The sequence below is a fragment of the Falco punctatus genome (assembly GCF_963210335.1).
Source record: "Falco punctatus genome assembly, chromosome: 5".
Lineage (NCBI taxonomy): Eukaryota > Metazoa > Chordata > Aves > Falconiformes > Falconidae > Falco > Falco punctatus.
In genome coordinates this window covers 74,243,578-74,260,276 of record NC_137584.1, presented here as the reverse complement: position 1 = coordinate 74,260,276, position 16,699 = coordinate 74,243,578, and the positions used below count along the sequence as shown (strand labels likewise).

The window sequence follows — 16,699 nt, the reverse complement described above, 5'->3', positions numbered from 1 at the left end:
TCCCTCGGATATGCCCAGGACTTGTTGGTTATGTGGCCTACAATGTACTCATGTTTGGGTGTGTCCCATTCCTGAAATATATGTGCACAGTCCTGTCCTGGAATGCTTGTTTAATTAAAAGTTAATATGCAAAGTTCATAATAATCAAATGAAGGAGGCATGGTAATGATCTGGTCTTGCTGGCTTAGTACTCACATCTCTCTCCATCCTGCTCATACAGGTGAATCAGCGCAATGTCCCAGGGATTGATAGCGCTTACCTGGCCATGGATACAGAGGAAGGCGTGGAAGTTGTTTGGAATGAGGTTCAGTTTTCTGAGCGGAAGAACTTTAAGCTTCAGGAAGTAAGTCAGTGTGTTTCTCAGCAAGATGTGGGAAACATACCTTGCACCAGGGTGGGATTATAGATATTGGTGATCTTTCATGTGGTTTATCAGCTAGATTTGGAGTGCTGTGCTGCTCAAATGTAGCAAATTCAGCTTAAGCCTGACCTGTGCAGAAAATGTGCACAACTGTTGTTGTGCTATTTCCATGGGCTCTTGTGTTGATTTAGTCTTGGTGATCAAACCAAGCTCAGCTAAGTTGTGGTGTAGGATGAAATCACATACTGTTTGTTCTTAGCATAGGGGCTTGAAGTGTACAGTGTTGTTTAAGGGGACCAAGACCCAAGAAAAAAAGTAAGATACAGGCTGATGTGGTCCCTGATGTAACATGTCTTTGTCTTTCTGATGTTAAGGAAAAAGTCAAAGCGGTGTTTGACAACTTAATTCAGCTGGAACATCTGAACATTGTGAAGTTTCACAAATACTGGGCTGATGTGAAGGAGAATAAGGCCAGGGTAAGTAAAGCAAACGGTCTTTTGGGTTTTCTCACTGTGTGTCCTGTAGGTAATCGTGAAGCAGAGGATAATGTCTCATACTTCTCTTACAGGTGATCTTCATCACTGAATATATGTCTTCAGGGAGCTTGAAACAGTTCCTGAAAAAGACAAAGAAAAACCACAAAACTATGAATGAAAAGGTAACTACTTTTTTTTCATGTATGCCTGTGTTTGCTTAGTGCCATCAGTGTTTGGAGAGCTCAGCAGAGGATCCTGATGGATGAGAAGGCAACCTGGTGATAACATGTGGCTGCAATTCCTTTTGATTACTGTAAAGTAGTTTAGTTGCAGGTTCTTCTGGACAGCTGTTCTGTTTGTTTCCAGCAGTTCTGCAGTTTCATATGTATGATGTGACAGGCACATCCCTTTCCATGTATGCATACAGGAAAGAGGGAAGGTGTCTGTGCATGAGAGGAGTTAGGAGGGGAGGTGTATTTCTTGACCTATATAGATATGTAGAAACTAAACTGAGCATGTGAGTACTGATTGTCTTAAGTTCTTACTTTGCTACACACCTGTACTGGGTGAAGGCTAAGATGCCACAGAATGGAAAATATATTCCTTCACATGAACAGGGTATGAATTGCAGAACTAGGGATTAGTTCTTCTTCCTTGAATGACTTTTATCCTTTTTGCTCCTGTGTCTGTAGGCCTGGAAGCGATGGTGTACCCAGATCCTTTCTGCTCTCAGGTATGCAAGTCACTGATGTTGTGGTGTGGCCTCTTTTGTGCTAGAATATTAAAAGCTGTAAACATACGTGCTGCTAAATGTTAGTAAGCTTCATGGAACGGAGCTTGGAGAGCACTTTTAGTCACCCAGCCTGATTCTTATCCCAGTCATGGTCTGCAGAGTGTCAGCGGCACTTCCTATAACAATCCCAGAGTCTTCATTTAGACAATGTTGGAGCCTTTAAAATAGAGAAACAGGGCAATGTATGTTTTAGATCCCAGCAGTTGTGACATAGCGAGTGTGGGAGCAGAGCATCAGGGAGCTCTCCAGAGTATCCAGCTTTATAATGTGGATCTAACCGTGGCCAAGAGGATGTTGCGAAGAACTCTCAAAGAAATCAAATTCCACATGAGGGAAGTGAGGAAAATTTTCCTAGTTGTGGCAGGCTGCAGCCCTGTAGCATGCAGTGAATTCATAATTATTGTGGTGTGATGTTGTTTGAAGCCTGTGTGGATCTGTATGTTTCTTGATGTAGATCTTCTGCAGCCATCTTAGTGTGACACAGTTGAATAGCATCTGGGTTTTTTGTTTTGGTTTTAAAGGCTCTTCTCTACCTGAGTCAGATTTGGTGTGTAGCTAGTAATAGCCTCAGAAGAGCAATAACCCAGATGTCGGAGCACTCCGTAGAGAAAATTCTGTTGCCATTTGGCTAAGTGTAGCTGTTGATGAATAGCTGGGGTTCTAATAAGCTTTTGGGAGCTGACAGTCCTTATTTGTGCTGGCTGCCAACATAAAACCAAGCGGAGTGAGGTGCGAAAACAGGTAGCCTCATATATACCTGGGACCCTAGCACTGAAAGGCTTTATTTGTGCCTGCTGGAAAACATGACCGATATGTTTGTACGGCACTGAGTGCCTTTTTGATGCCCTATGAGTAGGGTCAGAATAAGGCTGTAATATTTTTGGTATGAAATTTGGAGGCTGTTAGCATCCATCTAGCTGTATTGGGGTGGATGAAATAGTTTCTTTATCCTTGGTATCCTGCATTTCTTGGGAACTGATCAGAGAAAGCTTTCTTTTCCCCCATGTTCTGGAGATTGTCCGTTAGAGACAATTGCTTAATTTTCATGATTCTTTCCTAGCCTAGAGGCTGATGTAAAGTCACTTAATTGTACCTCCCTGCTACTGTAAATCCCTGGCATGTGTCCTTTACCCTCCTGTTCTCTTCTGATGTTGCTTGAGAGAGGGAAGGGATGAAGGAGTGGGAGATTCCTGGCCTCAGCCTCAGTAGTCTTCTGACCAGTGCTCTTTTCTGAATCTTTAGCTACCTCCACTCCTGTGATCCCCCAATCATCCATGGTAACCTGACCTGCGACACCATCTTCATTCAGCACAACGGATTGATCAAAATTGGGTCAGGTAAGGCTTGTTGGAGGTGACACTTGCCTATGAGACAAACTGTGCAAACAAAGGCACCTAATCCTTTCAAGGTTATCTGTCATGTTAGGCATGTATGTACGTACACATGTTCCTCCACCTCCACATCAGTTTTGCCAGAGATTGGTAGTTGAATTCACTTTTGGTTGGACCACCTTCAGGTGCAGGAGGGACTGCTACTGGATACTATTTCCCTTGTTAGCCCCTTCATCAGTTTTTGATCTCAAGGGACTGACCCGAGAAATGGTGCTGAAACTCTTCAAGTTCTGTATGCACATTATCCTTGAATTTATCTCCCCTGCAATCTTTTTCATGGTAATACACACATGGTTCTCTTCCCAGTGTTGTGAAGCTTTGAGAGCTGTGTCCAGTGAGGCAGTGAGTGTTTCTTGTAGCAACCAACATTTATCATCAAGCTTATAGTCTCTGGCTGCAGGGAGTTGCTTGTCTTGGCATCCCCATCCAGCATCATTCACTTTGGCCTGGACTACAGGATGCTGGTTTGCCTTGAGTTTGTTTGGCAAAGACGTGCCCTGTTCAGGCAGCTATGCTGTGCTGAAATCTTTTATCTCATAAGTAAGAAATGATTTTTCTGGCAGTGCAGTACATCCTTGCATGCTCTGTTCTTTTGCACCTTTGCTGTTCCTATGTCTCTCAAAATCTGTCTGCAGTTGGGATGTTTTATATTGTACCTTGACGTAACCTTTCAAGGGACAGATTTGCTATCTGTTTTCCAACTTGTGCAGGTGTTCTCAAACCTGAGGAGTGTGTACTGTAGGCTTTTGTCTGTGTGAATTCTTGGTTTGATGTTGGCAGTGTACAGGAAGGAGTGCTGTGCTTCATCTGTCATCTAAAAGTAGACTCTCCACAACCTGAAGACCTCTAACTTTCCTCTCCATCAAAGAATTCTTGTGTTGCCTCTTTTGTTCCAGAATTGGGGTCTCTATTCCCTGTAACAAACCTCTGATATGTGCTTGTACCCAGGGAGACTGGGTCATGACAGAAGGAACACTCAGTTCTCTGCCTTTAAACTTGGTGACTTACTCTTCACACAGACTGATGACATCATGGGGTTCACTTTATTATCTTTCCTTGATTTTGTCCAGGTGGAAGAATTTTCCAAGAGTTGTGTACATCTGATACCTGTATGCTGGCAAACGCAACTGGCTCCCTGGCATTGAATTCAGGCCACTTACAGGAGGTCTATAATAGACTCGAGTACATAAGAGATCCTTCTCTTTCTAGTTTAGTTTAAAAGTATTGAGATGCAGTCTCTCTTATTGGTAGCCAGCACTTTGTCTGTAGAAACAAACCACTCGAAGTTGGTATCTAGAGCCATGGCTTTCTCCAAGAGGGAGGCTCTGCAGATGAGCAAACATGACATTCTCAAGAGCATTCAGACTCCCAGTGCTGCTATTCAGAGGCTGTCATGAATAAAGGTGGCTCTTCCAGTGTGTGTCACAAACAGTTGCCTCAAGTAGAGTTACACCTTTGCACCAATTCTGTAGAGCTTTGCTACTGTTAGGCATGGTGGGAGGGACAGAGGCGATTAGATTGGTGTGCTCTTTCGGAGTGCTGGATGCATGTGTGCTGTAACAACTGTATCCTCAGTGAGAAAAGGACATGTGCTGGGAGCGTGACTGTGCAGGAGCAGTGCTGAATTGCAGTTGTTCCTGAAAAAAACTTTCTTCTGCTTTGCAGTTGTAGCCTGCCTTGCTCACCTTGTGTTCAGAAGTGAAGTGATTTATTTAGGAAACTAAACTGGTGCTTTCTTAAAAAAGGGAAGTGAGCACAAGTGGACTTGTGATTAGAAGAGGAATCCTCCAGATGTGAAAGCTATGGCTCCAGTGCAAGCTGGAATTAAAGCTGCTGGTGTTGCAGAATGTACTCTTGTTGCTCTAGTGTCCACCCAACTAGGAAACTCAAAACTACATCATCAGAATTGCTGGCTGTATTTGAGCTTGAGGTTCTCTAGTAGTGCTGCCTGTGCAGTAGCCAGACAGGCTTTTTTCACATTCAGGCCCCAGAGCAATAGTCACTTTGGCCTAACGTTGTCAGTGACCCCCATGTTTATTGCTTCATGTAGTTACTTCTTACAGCTGGCTGGTATCTGAAAACTTTCCTGTGTTTACTTAAAATGAGCAGGGCAGTAATTCTCATGGATTTAAGGGGAACAATATTTTGGTGCACTATGATCTGCTCTTTGATACCACATCTGTCCCCAGCACCATTCTGGGCTATGCTCCCGAAAGCTCCTCTTCGCTCTACTTTAAGCAAAAGGGAATACTTGCTGAATGTGTGGAAGAGATTTGGGGAAAGAAAGTTGCTAGTGTGTTCTGCAGAACATCCTCCTGTCTGCTCAGTGAGGAAGTACTGAAAGAGTAGTGCCTGTGACTTGTGTTGCATCGGAAACGGCTGATACGTACTTGTTCCTGTAACACCTGTTTAGGTGTGGAAGCAACCCTTCTGCCCATCACTCCTTGCTGCTACTTCAGATTGCAGAAGCACATGCACTGACAGGACTAACCGCTGTTTTTCTTGTTCTGCATGTAATTCTGGATCAGTCTTTTTTATTTTTTTTTTTTTTTTTTTTTTTTTTGTAGAGCCACCTGTGCACTTCAGGGACAAGAGAGATTAATTTAGTAGTAGGATGTTGCTATTGCACTGAGTTTTGGGAAGAGGGATGAAATCTTTTTTTGCTGTGTCGTCTGTCAAAGAAAAAGGGAGTGGGAAAGAGGGAGGATTTCTCATACTGCTTAAATGCCAAAGCCATCCATAATCCATTAATTTACTTTTTTTTTTTTTTTTCCCAGTGCCATAAAATGCAGGGTTAATAGATTTCAGGAGGAAAAGTGTCACATGAATGGAGAGCTTTGGAGAACTTGTTATGAGGATAGGAAAGACACCTACAGTTCTTAAACTTGCCACTGGTGTTCCCAGAGACTTAGATGTTCCAGCTGCTTTCTGGAGTTGTGGTCAGATGAAAACATTCCTTGTGAGAGGTCCAAGCTGTTTTCTGTGTAATTTTCCCCAGGATCCCCATGTAACACCTCATTGCATATGTGCGTACCTGTATTGTCTAACAAGTAGACCTGCGAAGGGAGCATGTTGCAAGATGTTTACTGTGTCAGGTTGAAGGTACTCTGAGTGTGAAGGAGAACTGTGTGTTTAGACAGGGTGTTCGCTGCTGCTGCTTGCTGGCGTTCAGCAATGTTGAGAGATTTTCTTGTAATTCTCATTGGAAGTAAGAGCCAGTCACAGGTGGAAAGAGTTGATGGGTTTGAATTGAAAATCCTTTTGGGCAGCTCTTGGAGTGCCCCAACAGAACTGAGGCCTCATACTGGAGTGTCTTGTAGAGTGTCTTCTGGTGCCCCTGAGACAGGGCAACATGCTAGCATGTGCCGAGTGAGACTTCCAGTAGAGGACAGGGGCAAGCTTAGTGTTGGGGTAGTGTATCTTTGAGTAGTGCCTCCAGGCACTTGGCTGATGCATATGCTTCCCTGTCTCTGACATTTCTGACCTCTAGGATTCTTTATATGCTTAACTGCAGTCTGTCCAGAGTCTCTTTTCAGTTCCAGGCCAAGGTGCTGGGAGACTGAGTCTTACTTGGTATTAACTCTGCTATTAAATTATGTGGCTAGGTATGTAAGTATGGGTTCTGCTGCCAAGATCTGTGCCCAGGAGAATCTGCTGGGATGTAGGGGAAGGTAGTAGTTTGCTGAATGGAGTGCTAAGGGACTGTAGAGCACTCGCAGAAAGAACAGAATTTCCAGTTTCTTAACCTCAGAGTTGGCTATAATTGTCTACTTGGTCAGAGGTGTGTGTCTCGTCCCCCTTGCCCCCTCTGGTTCTCAGTTAGAAATACTAATGTTCCTTATGTATATTTTAAAAAGGTGGCTGGAGGCAGGCCAGATTCTCAGTCTTGTCCATGTTTTGCCATGATTCTGACCTAGCTGTCTCTTATCGATGTTAACTGCTTGCTGTTTCATCAACTCATTGACTTCTATCTCGTTTTACTTCCCGCTTACGGGCTGCTCTGTTACCAACAGTCTTTCATAGGATATTTGCTAATGGTGAGCAAACTTCTCCGCTCCTGTGATGTGACTACCACTATATATGTAACGTACATGATTTTATTTTTGTGTGTGTATATATATATTTATATATATGATGTGTGTGTATATCTATTTGTAACACACACAAACATACACACTCTCTTAACTTATTTATACAGTGTTCCCTTGCTATAAGGCTGGTGTGTAAAACTGTTTGGCTTAGGTGCATCCCACTTTGAGACCTTGTGTTCTGTGCTGGAATGTGAACTGTTCCTTGTGCTGTCAGCCAAAGCCTTACAGAGAGGGAGCACTGCCCTTTGTGAAGTCTCCTGGTTGTTAGCTCTCTTCCTCTCCTTGTTCTTAGTGTGCTAGTCCATGGACCCTAGTGCATGTTGGCTCCTGCATGTCAAGCCAAGTGGATGCGTTGTTCTGAGCTCTTCCCAGCTGAACTTTCCATATACATTAGACTCTTTCCTGCTACTGCTCTGCTAGATTTGGCTGGGCACCAGACCTGGACTAGCCTTTGCTTTGTGCTTGGCTATCCAATTGCTTGCTTGTAGTTTTAACTCCTTAGATGTTTTAAGATAAATGTTTCAGTGAATGTGCCTGGCTCCTGATGGCCAGAGGGACATCCCACCCAAATGAGTCCCTGATTGTGAAGTAAAGGTTTACTATTTATGTTTCCCCAGTCAAAGCTCTGTATTTGGGGACACTTGTGCATATGAGGAGGGAGTTGGGGTGGCGGGGGCTAGAAAAGGATTTGGGTGCTGCGGTTTGTAAGCCCATTAAATAGAACGCCACATTTACATTTAAAGTAATTACTTACTTTAATTTTTACCATCAGGGTTGTTCTCCGTGGTTAGAGTGTGTTTCTACTGAGTTGAGAACCTACCATCAGCTGGAAGTGGTGGAAAGGGAAAGGCCTGTCCACATGGGTTCTGTGCCTTCCCAGTGTTTGCAGAAGCAGGATGTGGCACGCTGCTCTGCGTCGCCAGCAGAGCAGAGGCTCTCTTAAAAAGTTAAATCTGGGACCTTACACAGCTGATGGGGAAGTTGGTGCAGTCAGGACATGTAGCATTAGGAGGACAGATTTCCTTGGTGACAACTTGTTGATCAGAGTGCTGCAAGTTGGGCTGTGGCAGTCGCATGCAGCAGGCTGATTTTATGGGGTGGAAGAGGCAAGGTGCAGCAGCAGCAGCCAGACTGGTCCAGGAACAAACCCAGAGAGTGGGAACATGACTGAGCCTGGGTGTCAGCATGGCTGCAATCACACTGATGGCAACAAGGCTTAAGATTAGCAAGCCATTCCTCAGAAATCAAGTCACTGCTGCAAGCAGAACAAAATGCCGTCATTCTAGCAAGGCAAGAAGGGCCTCAGCCAGTGGTCTCCAGGCTTAAGAAGATGTTGTGGTTTCTAGCTTGTGCTGAAACAGCATCAGATGGCCTAGAAATACTGAGCTTTCTTGGCTGGTTTCTTGAGAACTTGTTTTAACATTACTGTTGTATTACTAGTTACTGTTCATATGAGAGCTGGAAATGGTTTAATCCTTAGATCTTGAACAGTGATTTGGGTTTGAAAACACTAAATATAGGGTATAAGGCTTCTGTTTTGCTTGAGCATTGAGCTAATAAGGTTGTGAGTGACATGCTTTCATAACTAACTAATCTTATTTTAGTCATTACTTCACTCTTGGATTTTGTTACCTGGTATTTAAAGACTTGTCGTGGTGGTTTTCATATCCTTAACAGACACCTGAGACACTGAGTAGGTGATGTAGAAATAAAATAGGGGTTACTAGGGTATCTTGGATTTGTGGGGTTTTTTGTTTGTGTGTTTTAACTAAGGTTTGGTTTGGAGAAAAAATAATGGATAGCTGAAATCAGCAATCAGAAAAATCTAATGTAAAAATGGAAAACTTCTTCACCCAAGTTGGCATTCCTTTTGGAAGATTTAACAGGAATTTATGTAGTTTAGCTTCTAGTTGCACAGTTTTATGTGTAGAGCATGTCCTCTACCAAGCCAAGCATTTTCAGTTGTTTAGAAACTTGGCAAAACTAAGGCAGGCTTTCACAAGCAGAGGAAAAGGTTTGTGTCTGACTACCAGTGCTGCTGGGAATGAGATCCAGCAGATGAGTAGTTTTGAGTGCCACTCTTTTTGCCCAGAATGATTCAGAAAGTCCAAAGCGGTATGCAGGTTAGTTTTTTTCTTTTTGAAGGCTTCGTCTCACCTTGGTCTGTGTTGTCTTTGAGACTCCCAGCAGTGTAAAAGCCTCTCATAAAGTGAAGATTCTTCACACCTGGATTGTTCTTGAGAAACTGTTCAACAAACTGGATGGAATAGCACAAAGTTAATTTCTAATTGTAATAAAATTGACAGGCATCTCACAATCTAGCTGCTGTTAAGATTGCTAGATTAGCAAAAATGGTTACCAGAGACCTGCCTTGATTTTGTATATAAGCACACTCCTCAAGGCAGGAAGAGCAGTCATAGGTAAGTGACCATCAGTGGGCTTCTAATTGCTGTGGTTAGTTTTTGAAATTGCAACTAACACCTGACTGAATGTGTGTGTGTGTTATGATTTAATGTGTGCATTCGAGGGTAGGGTGGTGTTTTGGTTTTTTTAAGTCAGATTTAGTGATAAGAATTGGTGCCTTTGGTGGCCTCATTGCAAAGTCACCAAGTGGAATGCATACTTAACAGGTTTATCTCCTGCTATGCCTTGATAGTAATAAACTCTCATTTTTATTTTGCAGAAGGTTTAAAAGCTGGCTCTTGCTTCATGTGCTTGCTTTCCTTGCTTAGTATACCTTCTTTGTGCTGCTGTGAGTCATATAATTCATGAAAACACCAGAAAACAACTATCTTCTAGACTGGTTGTAATTTTCAATTAAAGGGGATCTGTTAGAAAGTTTGAATTTCCCATTTTAGTGCTGCGAGTTATGAGAACTTGCATATTCTGTGGTCAAACTTACTCTTTTTTTCTGTTGCATTGAAGGAGCCTGCTGCTTTAGCTTAGTTGGATTGTGGGGTTTTTTTCTCTGTCTTTGTGTGCATTTCCAGGATATATCAGGGGACATGTCTTATAGTTATCCAGGTCTTCATTTACCCATTTTAGTGTTAGTATGGCAGTTGCATATGTCCTGTCCTTTTGGGGTCCTTTGACTGACGGCATGTGGAACATTAACATTTTTGAAGACTCCTACATGCCAGTTCTTGAAAGATCACTTGAATACAAACTTAGCGGGTATTTACATCCCTGCGTGCCAGTACATGCTCAGGGCTAACCTCCTGGAAACCAGTTCTGCAGATCAGGATCTTGGGGTCCTGGAGGACAGCAAGCTGACCATGAGCCAGCAACGGACCCTGCTGACAAAGGTGGCCAACAGCATCTTAGGCTATTTGGGAAGAGCATTGCTGGCAGATTGAGGGACGTGATCCTTCTTTTCAGCACCGGTGATACTATGTCTGGAGTGCTGTGTCTAGATCTGAGCTCCACAGTACAAGAAAGATACAGACCTACTGGAGCAAGTCCTGCACAGGGCCTTGAAGATACTTAAGGGACTGGAGTGTCTGTCCATGCGAGGGGAGGCAGAAAAAGCTGATACTGTTTGGCCTGGAGAGGAGTAGGTATAAATATACACACCTGATGAGAGACAGTGGAGGGAGCCAGTCTCTTCTCTCTAGTGCCCACTGACAGGACAAGAGGCAGTGGGCACAATTTGAAATACCTGAAGTTTCATCTAAAACAAGAATAACTTTTTTTTTTTTTTTTTTTTTTTACTGTGAGGGTAATCAAACACTGAAACAGGTTGCCCAGAGAGATTCTGGAGTCTTTCTCCCTGGAGATACTCAAAACTGAACTGCACGTGGTCCTGGGTGACCTGTTCTAGCTAACCCTGCTTGAGCAGGGGGGTTGACCTGTATTTTCAAGAGGTCCCTTCCAGCCTAGACAATTCTGTGATTTAGGCCTTAAGGCATGTGGGCCAAGTAGTGTATTCACTCTGGCTTCTGCTTTCATGGGGTGAGCTTTCCGGTTTATTAAGTCTTCCAAGGTCACTTGCACAGCTTCATTTCGGCATGTTGTGAAACAATGGTAATCTGTGATGTGAAGTCTGAAATTTGGGGAAGTTAAACTTGAAATACTCAAACTTGTGGATCCTAATTGCATTTTGTTTGAATATGTGTTTATACTGGTTCAATCCAAATTTCTGTTAAGAACTGCTCAAAACATGAAATAATTTTCATAGTCATGTTTGTGGACTATATTTGTCAGTGCACATCTGTCTTCTGGGAATAAATGATTCCCCCAGAGTAGCTTGCTCCCCAGCATTTCAGTGAATGTCTTTTCTTGTTTTTCTGTTTGAATGTAACTTTTGCACTGTGATGTGAGGCTACTGCAGTTAGTTAGTGACCTGCCGCTTCAGTTTTGAAAACTGAGGAAGAATGGCAATCCTGCTGCCCCTTCATATTTTTGATGTAAATACTGTATTGCAGTCAGATGATGCAACCCAAGCAGGGGTTTGCCCAGTCCATGGAACCTTCATTCCTCTGGTCTAGAGCTTAGAACTTGGTTTTGTACGCAGATTTCAAATCTCCTACATGCTTTGTTTGGAATGAAGTTGCTTGTATCATGAACTCATCCAGATAAAATGCTAATAAGCTACTGAGTCCTTGCTTAAGAGCCTGCAGCCAGGATTGACAAGTACTTATCTTACAGGTCCTCTTTGTCTGTTCTTGTGTCTACAGTCTTGCATTTACTGCTCTGTCTACTCCCACTTCCTGCTTCCATGTAGTGGACGTGGTCAAACATGTCAGTTTAAAACTGAATGCTTTTTTACTTAAGCCTAAAAATATCATCCACCACTTCACAAGAAATGTGATACTGTGTTATCTTCCTTCCATTTATTTCTATGCTCTTGCCACAGAGAAGGCTAATGATATCCTGGGCTGCATCAGGCAAAATATTTCCAGCAGACTGAGAGAGGGGATCCTTCCCCTCTGCCCAGCCCTGGAGAGGCCACCCCAGGAGCGCTGGCTCAGTGCTGGGCTCCCCAGCCCAAGAGGGGCACGGCCAGGCTGGAGAGGGTCCAGCGAGGGGCCACCAAGATGCTGTGGGACTGGAGCCCCTCTGCTCTGGGGCAAGGCTGCGGGAGCTGGGACTGCTCAGCCTGGCGCAGGGCAGGCTCAGGGGGTTGGATCCGTGTCCATAAACACCTGCGGGAGGGTGCCGAGGGGACGCAGGCAGCTCTGCCAGCGGTGCCCAGTGCCAGGACCGGAGGTGACGGACCCTAAATGGGTGCCAGGAGGGTCTCTCTAAACATCAGGAAATTACACATTTTTGGTGTGAGGGTGACACAGGCCCAGGTTGCCTAGGGAGATGATGGAGCATACATCCTTGGAGCTACTCAGAAGCAGTGTGGGTGGAGCAGCCAGCCTTGGATGTCCCTGCTTGAACAGGGGGTTTGGACAGGGTGGCCTCCTGAGGTCCCTTCCAACCTGAGCCACCCTGTGATTTTATGATTCCATATTAATTTCTGTGGAGAAGGATACCTCTCTCAAAGTCCATGAATTTTTTTATATATTGGCTCTCTGTTGCAAGTACCACTGGTTCTGCTTCATCGGTATTTTCTCTGAAGTAAAATCTGGGTAGTGTTTTAAGCCAAGATTAGGTATACTACTTGGAAGTGATGTCAATGGATATGGCAAGAGTGAACATAGATGTAAGCAGCTGGGGGGCTGTTACCTGGCACTGGGAACTGTATGTAGTGAGCTTGTCATATACTGAACCTCTTTGCCCCTTCATCGCATTAGATATTCAACTGTTAAAAATAATAAAACCCTTTTGCTCCTGGTGACTCAGTGTTGCAAATAACTTTGCAAACACTGTGTACAATCCCTGATACAGATCTGCAGGATGCTTGTATTCTCTGACCAACTTAAACCTGCCACTGCTTTTCCTGATTGACTCTATTTGACGGCTGCATGTTTCTTTTTGTTTCCAGTAACCTCCTAGTTCCTTATTTTCTAGGCTTTGTCCTCCCTCATAAAAATTCATTTACCATATTTGTGTGCAAAGTGAAATGTCTTGGTTTTGTGCAGTCTTACACTCTTTTAAAACAGTGAAAATGTCTTGAGCATATGAGTGTAAGCAATTAATAATGTGGCCTTATACCTATCCTGGCCCTGTGGCCATCCCTTTATGGTTGCAAACAGATGGTCTTTCATTCCATTGATTATATCTGAGTCCCTGTAGTGCTGGTTCAGTGCAGCATAGGTAAGGTGGTTAATTGTACCCTGTTGCTAGCTTGTGTAGCAAGCCTGGGACTAATCTCAAAGGTTAGCTGCTGATCCTTCCTGTTGTTATCTTGCTTTCTTCTGCTTTTTGAGCCTGCTGAAATCGGGAGTACAGTGTACTTGAACAGTTTACTAGAAGACTGGAGTAATACACTCTTGCTTTGCAGAAAGCTTAGGCACTTGCAAGAGGCTGAGTGGCTCAATGGCCACTTCGAGAGGAAAGGAAGGATGTTTGGGCAGAGTGTCCTTCCTACTTGCAAGGAGGAAGTGCTGAATGCAGAACAAAGGTGTGTATGAATCAGACGGAGGATAAGAAGAAATGTCTTCTGTAACATGTAGTGTTTAAAAGGGCAGGTGGCTGTGTGATTGGGCATCTCTGCTAAAACCTGCCACTGGTGGGAGTTGGGAAGTAATACCATCAAATGCGTTCTTGGCTGACACTCCCACTGACCAATGCGTGCTCAGAGTTGTCAGTTTACCCTGGCGAGCTCCTGCTCTAGCATGTCCTTGAGGGTTTGAAAAGTTTAGCAAGCTTTGCGTGTTCCTGTAGTAATGCTGATTATTTCTCTTTATGTTTTTATTGTCAGATTGAGTTCAGCTACCAGAATGATCAGTCATGTCGTGCTATGTCTCGTAGTCTGCCCCTTGCTGTTGTCTTCTCTGTGGCTGAGAAAGGCATGTTTGTTGTTAATGTTGGTGATCTGGCTTTCCTTTTTGACCTTCATTGTTTTTGTTGCTTAAGATAACTGTCCTTAGCCTTTATGCATCTGAGCATTCACAGAATTAAGAGCCATCACTAGATGTATGTGTATGGTGGGTAGCATCTATGTGTGAATCGGTCAGAAGAGCTTGTGTCAGAGGTACCTTAAAGTGTGTGTTCTTATCTTGTGCAGTTAAGAGTTTGCTTTAAAATGTGTGCTCAGGTGAAGCTCCTCTGAAGTTTCTTTCTGTGCTACGTGGCTTGCACACCAAAGTGACAGACCTACAATAGTGATTAGACCAGACCAAACCTGGTTTCTTGTCGCATCTTCTAAAATATTGTCATGACGTATAGCAGCGGTTTTTGTCTGCCCTGTTTAATGTGCTTACGAGGAGTTTTTCAGTTGCCTTCAGTAGCAGGTTGTTGCTGTCACAGTGATGAATGGAACAGACGTGTGTCTGGTGAGGCTGTCTCTGCTTAGCTCTAAGGCATATAGTGAAGAATCTGGTAGTCTTATGCCATTGCCCTACTGTTGCATTGCTTCAGCTTTGCAGTAACAGAGCAAGGTTATGCATGTGACTTCCAGCCAAGTTGCACATGAGCTGTGATATGAACTGCTAGAACAGGAAAAAGGCTTGTCAAGTGTGGCTAATCAAATGCAGCTGCAACAGTGACAGAAAAACATGTTGAGGAATTTCAGTGTGATTCTGCTAGTTTGGAGGCACAAGGACCAGTATATTAGAAAGGCCAGGTTCCTGGATGACCTACAACAGCAAATTCAAAACTGCCTTTGTGTGTGTCTGCGTTGGAAGTTCCCACTGACAGTGCAAGCCCAGCTTTTTCCAGGAATGTGGGTGCCACTGCACAGTGTCCGTAGGACCTGGATGCAGAAAAACATATTATCAGTGAAGTGCAGACAGCCATTACAGATGGAGACTGGACTAGGATGCCATTGTACTTGCCTTTCTGGTGTGGGAGTGCCTGTGTTATGTCACAGGCTAAGGTTTCTTTGGATAATGCCTTTTTGTGATTGATTACTGCCTCTTCCCTGTTCTTAAACAGGATCCAGGAGCAAAAGACAGAATGGCTAGATAGTGAATTGGCCCTTGCCATCCAACACGAGGTAGTCACAGTATTTAAAGACACATTGGAAAATTAAGCTAATCAAAACATCATTTGGAAGTTGACTTGGCTGATTTTGCTCCGTATTTGGTGGTTTTGTATTGTCCTGGGTAGTACCGTGCCAGAGTTCCTGCCTGAGGACACTGATCCAGCACTTGATGGCATGAGCTGAATTTCTGCAATGCTGTCACTGTTGACACAGTGCCTCTCGGGGCAGGCTGTGATGCCTCTGCCCTTCTCCAGGGGTCTGGCCCAGGCCGGACAGCAGTGCTACCCTGGCCACAGCATCTTGGTGGTGGCTGCCAGACCTCTGAATGTACAGAACTGTGTAGCTGAAGAGGGGTTCCCGTTTACTCTTACCATCTGTTGTACTGATAAGAAAGGCAGAACAAATAAAAGACTTATTTAGTAAGTTTTATTTTACATCCCCAGATTGTCTCACTAGCTCATGGTAGTCAGATTGTCACATATGCAATAGATGTTAGGTTTAGCAAGGTTCACAAAAAAAAATCTGATAGTTCATGTACACTATATGCTGCACAAAGACATTCAGTATTCTATTAAAAAAAAATATAAAATTTAGACTTTAGAACAGAAGGGTTTCTGACATCTTAAATACTTTGTTCTGCAAAAACTGGGACAGAGTATTAGTTCATAATAGTTCTTGTAGACAGAAAACAAGCACATCTGGGATCAGCCAGATCCTGTGATTGCGTTACAGCCTAGGCCTCGGGGGAATGCCAAAACCTTAATGGTATGGGACACTGAGGGAAAACTTGTTCTTGATCACAAACTTCACAGTATTCAGGTGGCTGTGCATCTGCAGCAATATTGCATTTCTGGATGTGAACAGTCTCTGGCCCTTCATAGGGCTGTAGCTGTCCTTATCGGGTGGTATATTGTAGGTTTAGGAGGAAGTATACAAGTCTCCAGAAGAAGTTCTGAAAGTCATGAATGTGTCTGGGCTTTTTGTTTCTGTTTTTTTTTTTTGTTTGTTAAGAAGGCAAACCCTCATTTGACAGTATTGAATTGTTTGTTTTTACAGTGGTGAATTGTTCTTTTGAGTAGAAAAGAATAAATTACTTAAAGTGGGGAGGGGCCAGTACTGTTAAACCTGATCTTGATTCCTTGGCCAAAATATCTACAGAGAGGAAACAGGAAAGAGCAGTAATGATGAGGAAATCCAGCTGCTGGAGAAGACCTGACACAGACCCTCCTCTCTTAGTAGCCACCTCTAGACCAGACATACACAGTGGGCTGCTGCCCATAGACAAAAGCAAGTTAACGGGATGTCTTCATTGTGGATATTTGGGAACCTCTTCAGAAGGCTCAGTATGAGAACCTGTTTTGCTGGACAAACTTTGGGTGATTTACCCTGTGTGCAGAGTCAGGCACTGGCTGGAGGCATGGGATGGGTAGAAGATCAGAAAGAGCTGCCCCACTGGAGGGGTTTGGAGTCCCTCGGACACTTAACAGCCTCAACATTAATGAGATCATAGAAATATGGGGAATGTGTGAAATTGGAGGATATCCTGACCTAC

At 43.8% G+C, this 16,699-nt stretch overlaps 1 protein-coding gene across 1 annotated transcript in view; it reads left to right on the top strand.

Moving 5' to 3' along the window:
- NRBP1 (nuclear receptor binding protein 1) overlaps positions 1–16,699 on the top strand; it is a 43,753-nt gene that overhangs the window by 17,462 nt on the left and 9,592 nt on the right. Inside the window, exons 3-7 of the mRNA XM_080390269.1 lie at positions 221–343; positions 736–837; positions 930–1,019; positions 1,530–1,570; positions 2,873–2,967. Of these exons, the coding sequence (XP_080246395.1) occupies positions 221–343; positions 736–837; positions 930–1,019; positions 1,530–1,570; positions 2,873–2,967 (451 nt within the window). The remainder of the gene's footprint in view (positions 1–220; positions 344–735; positions 838–929; positions 1,020–1,529; positions 1,571–2,872; positions 2,968–16,699) is intronic.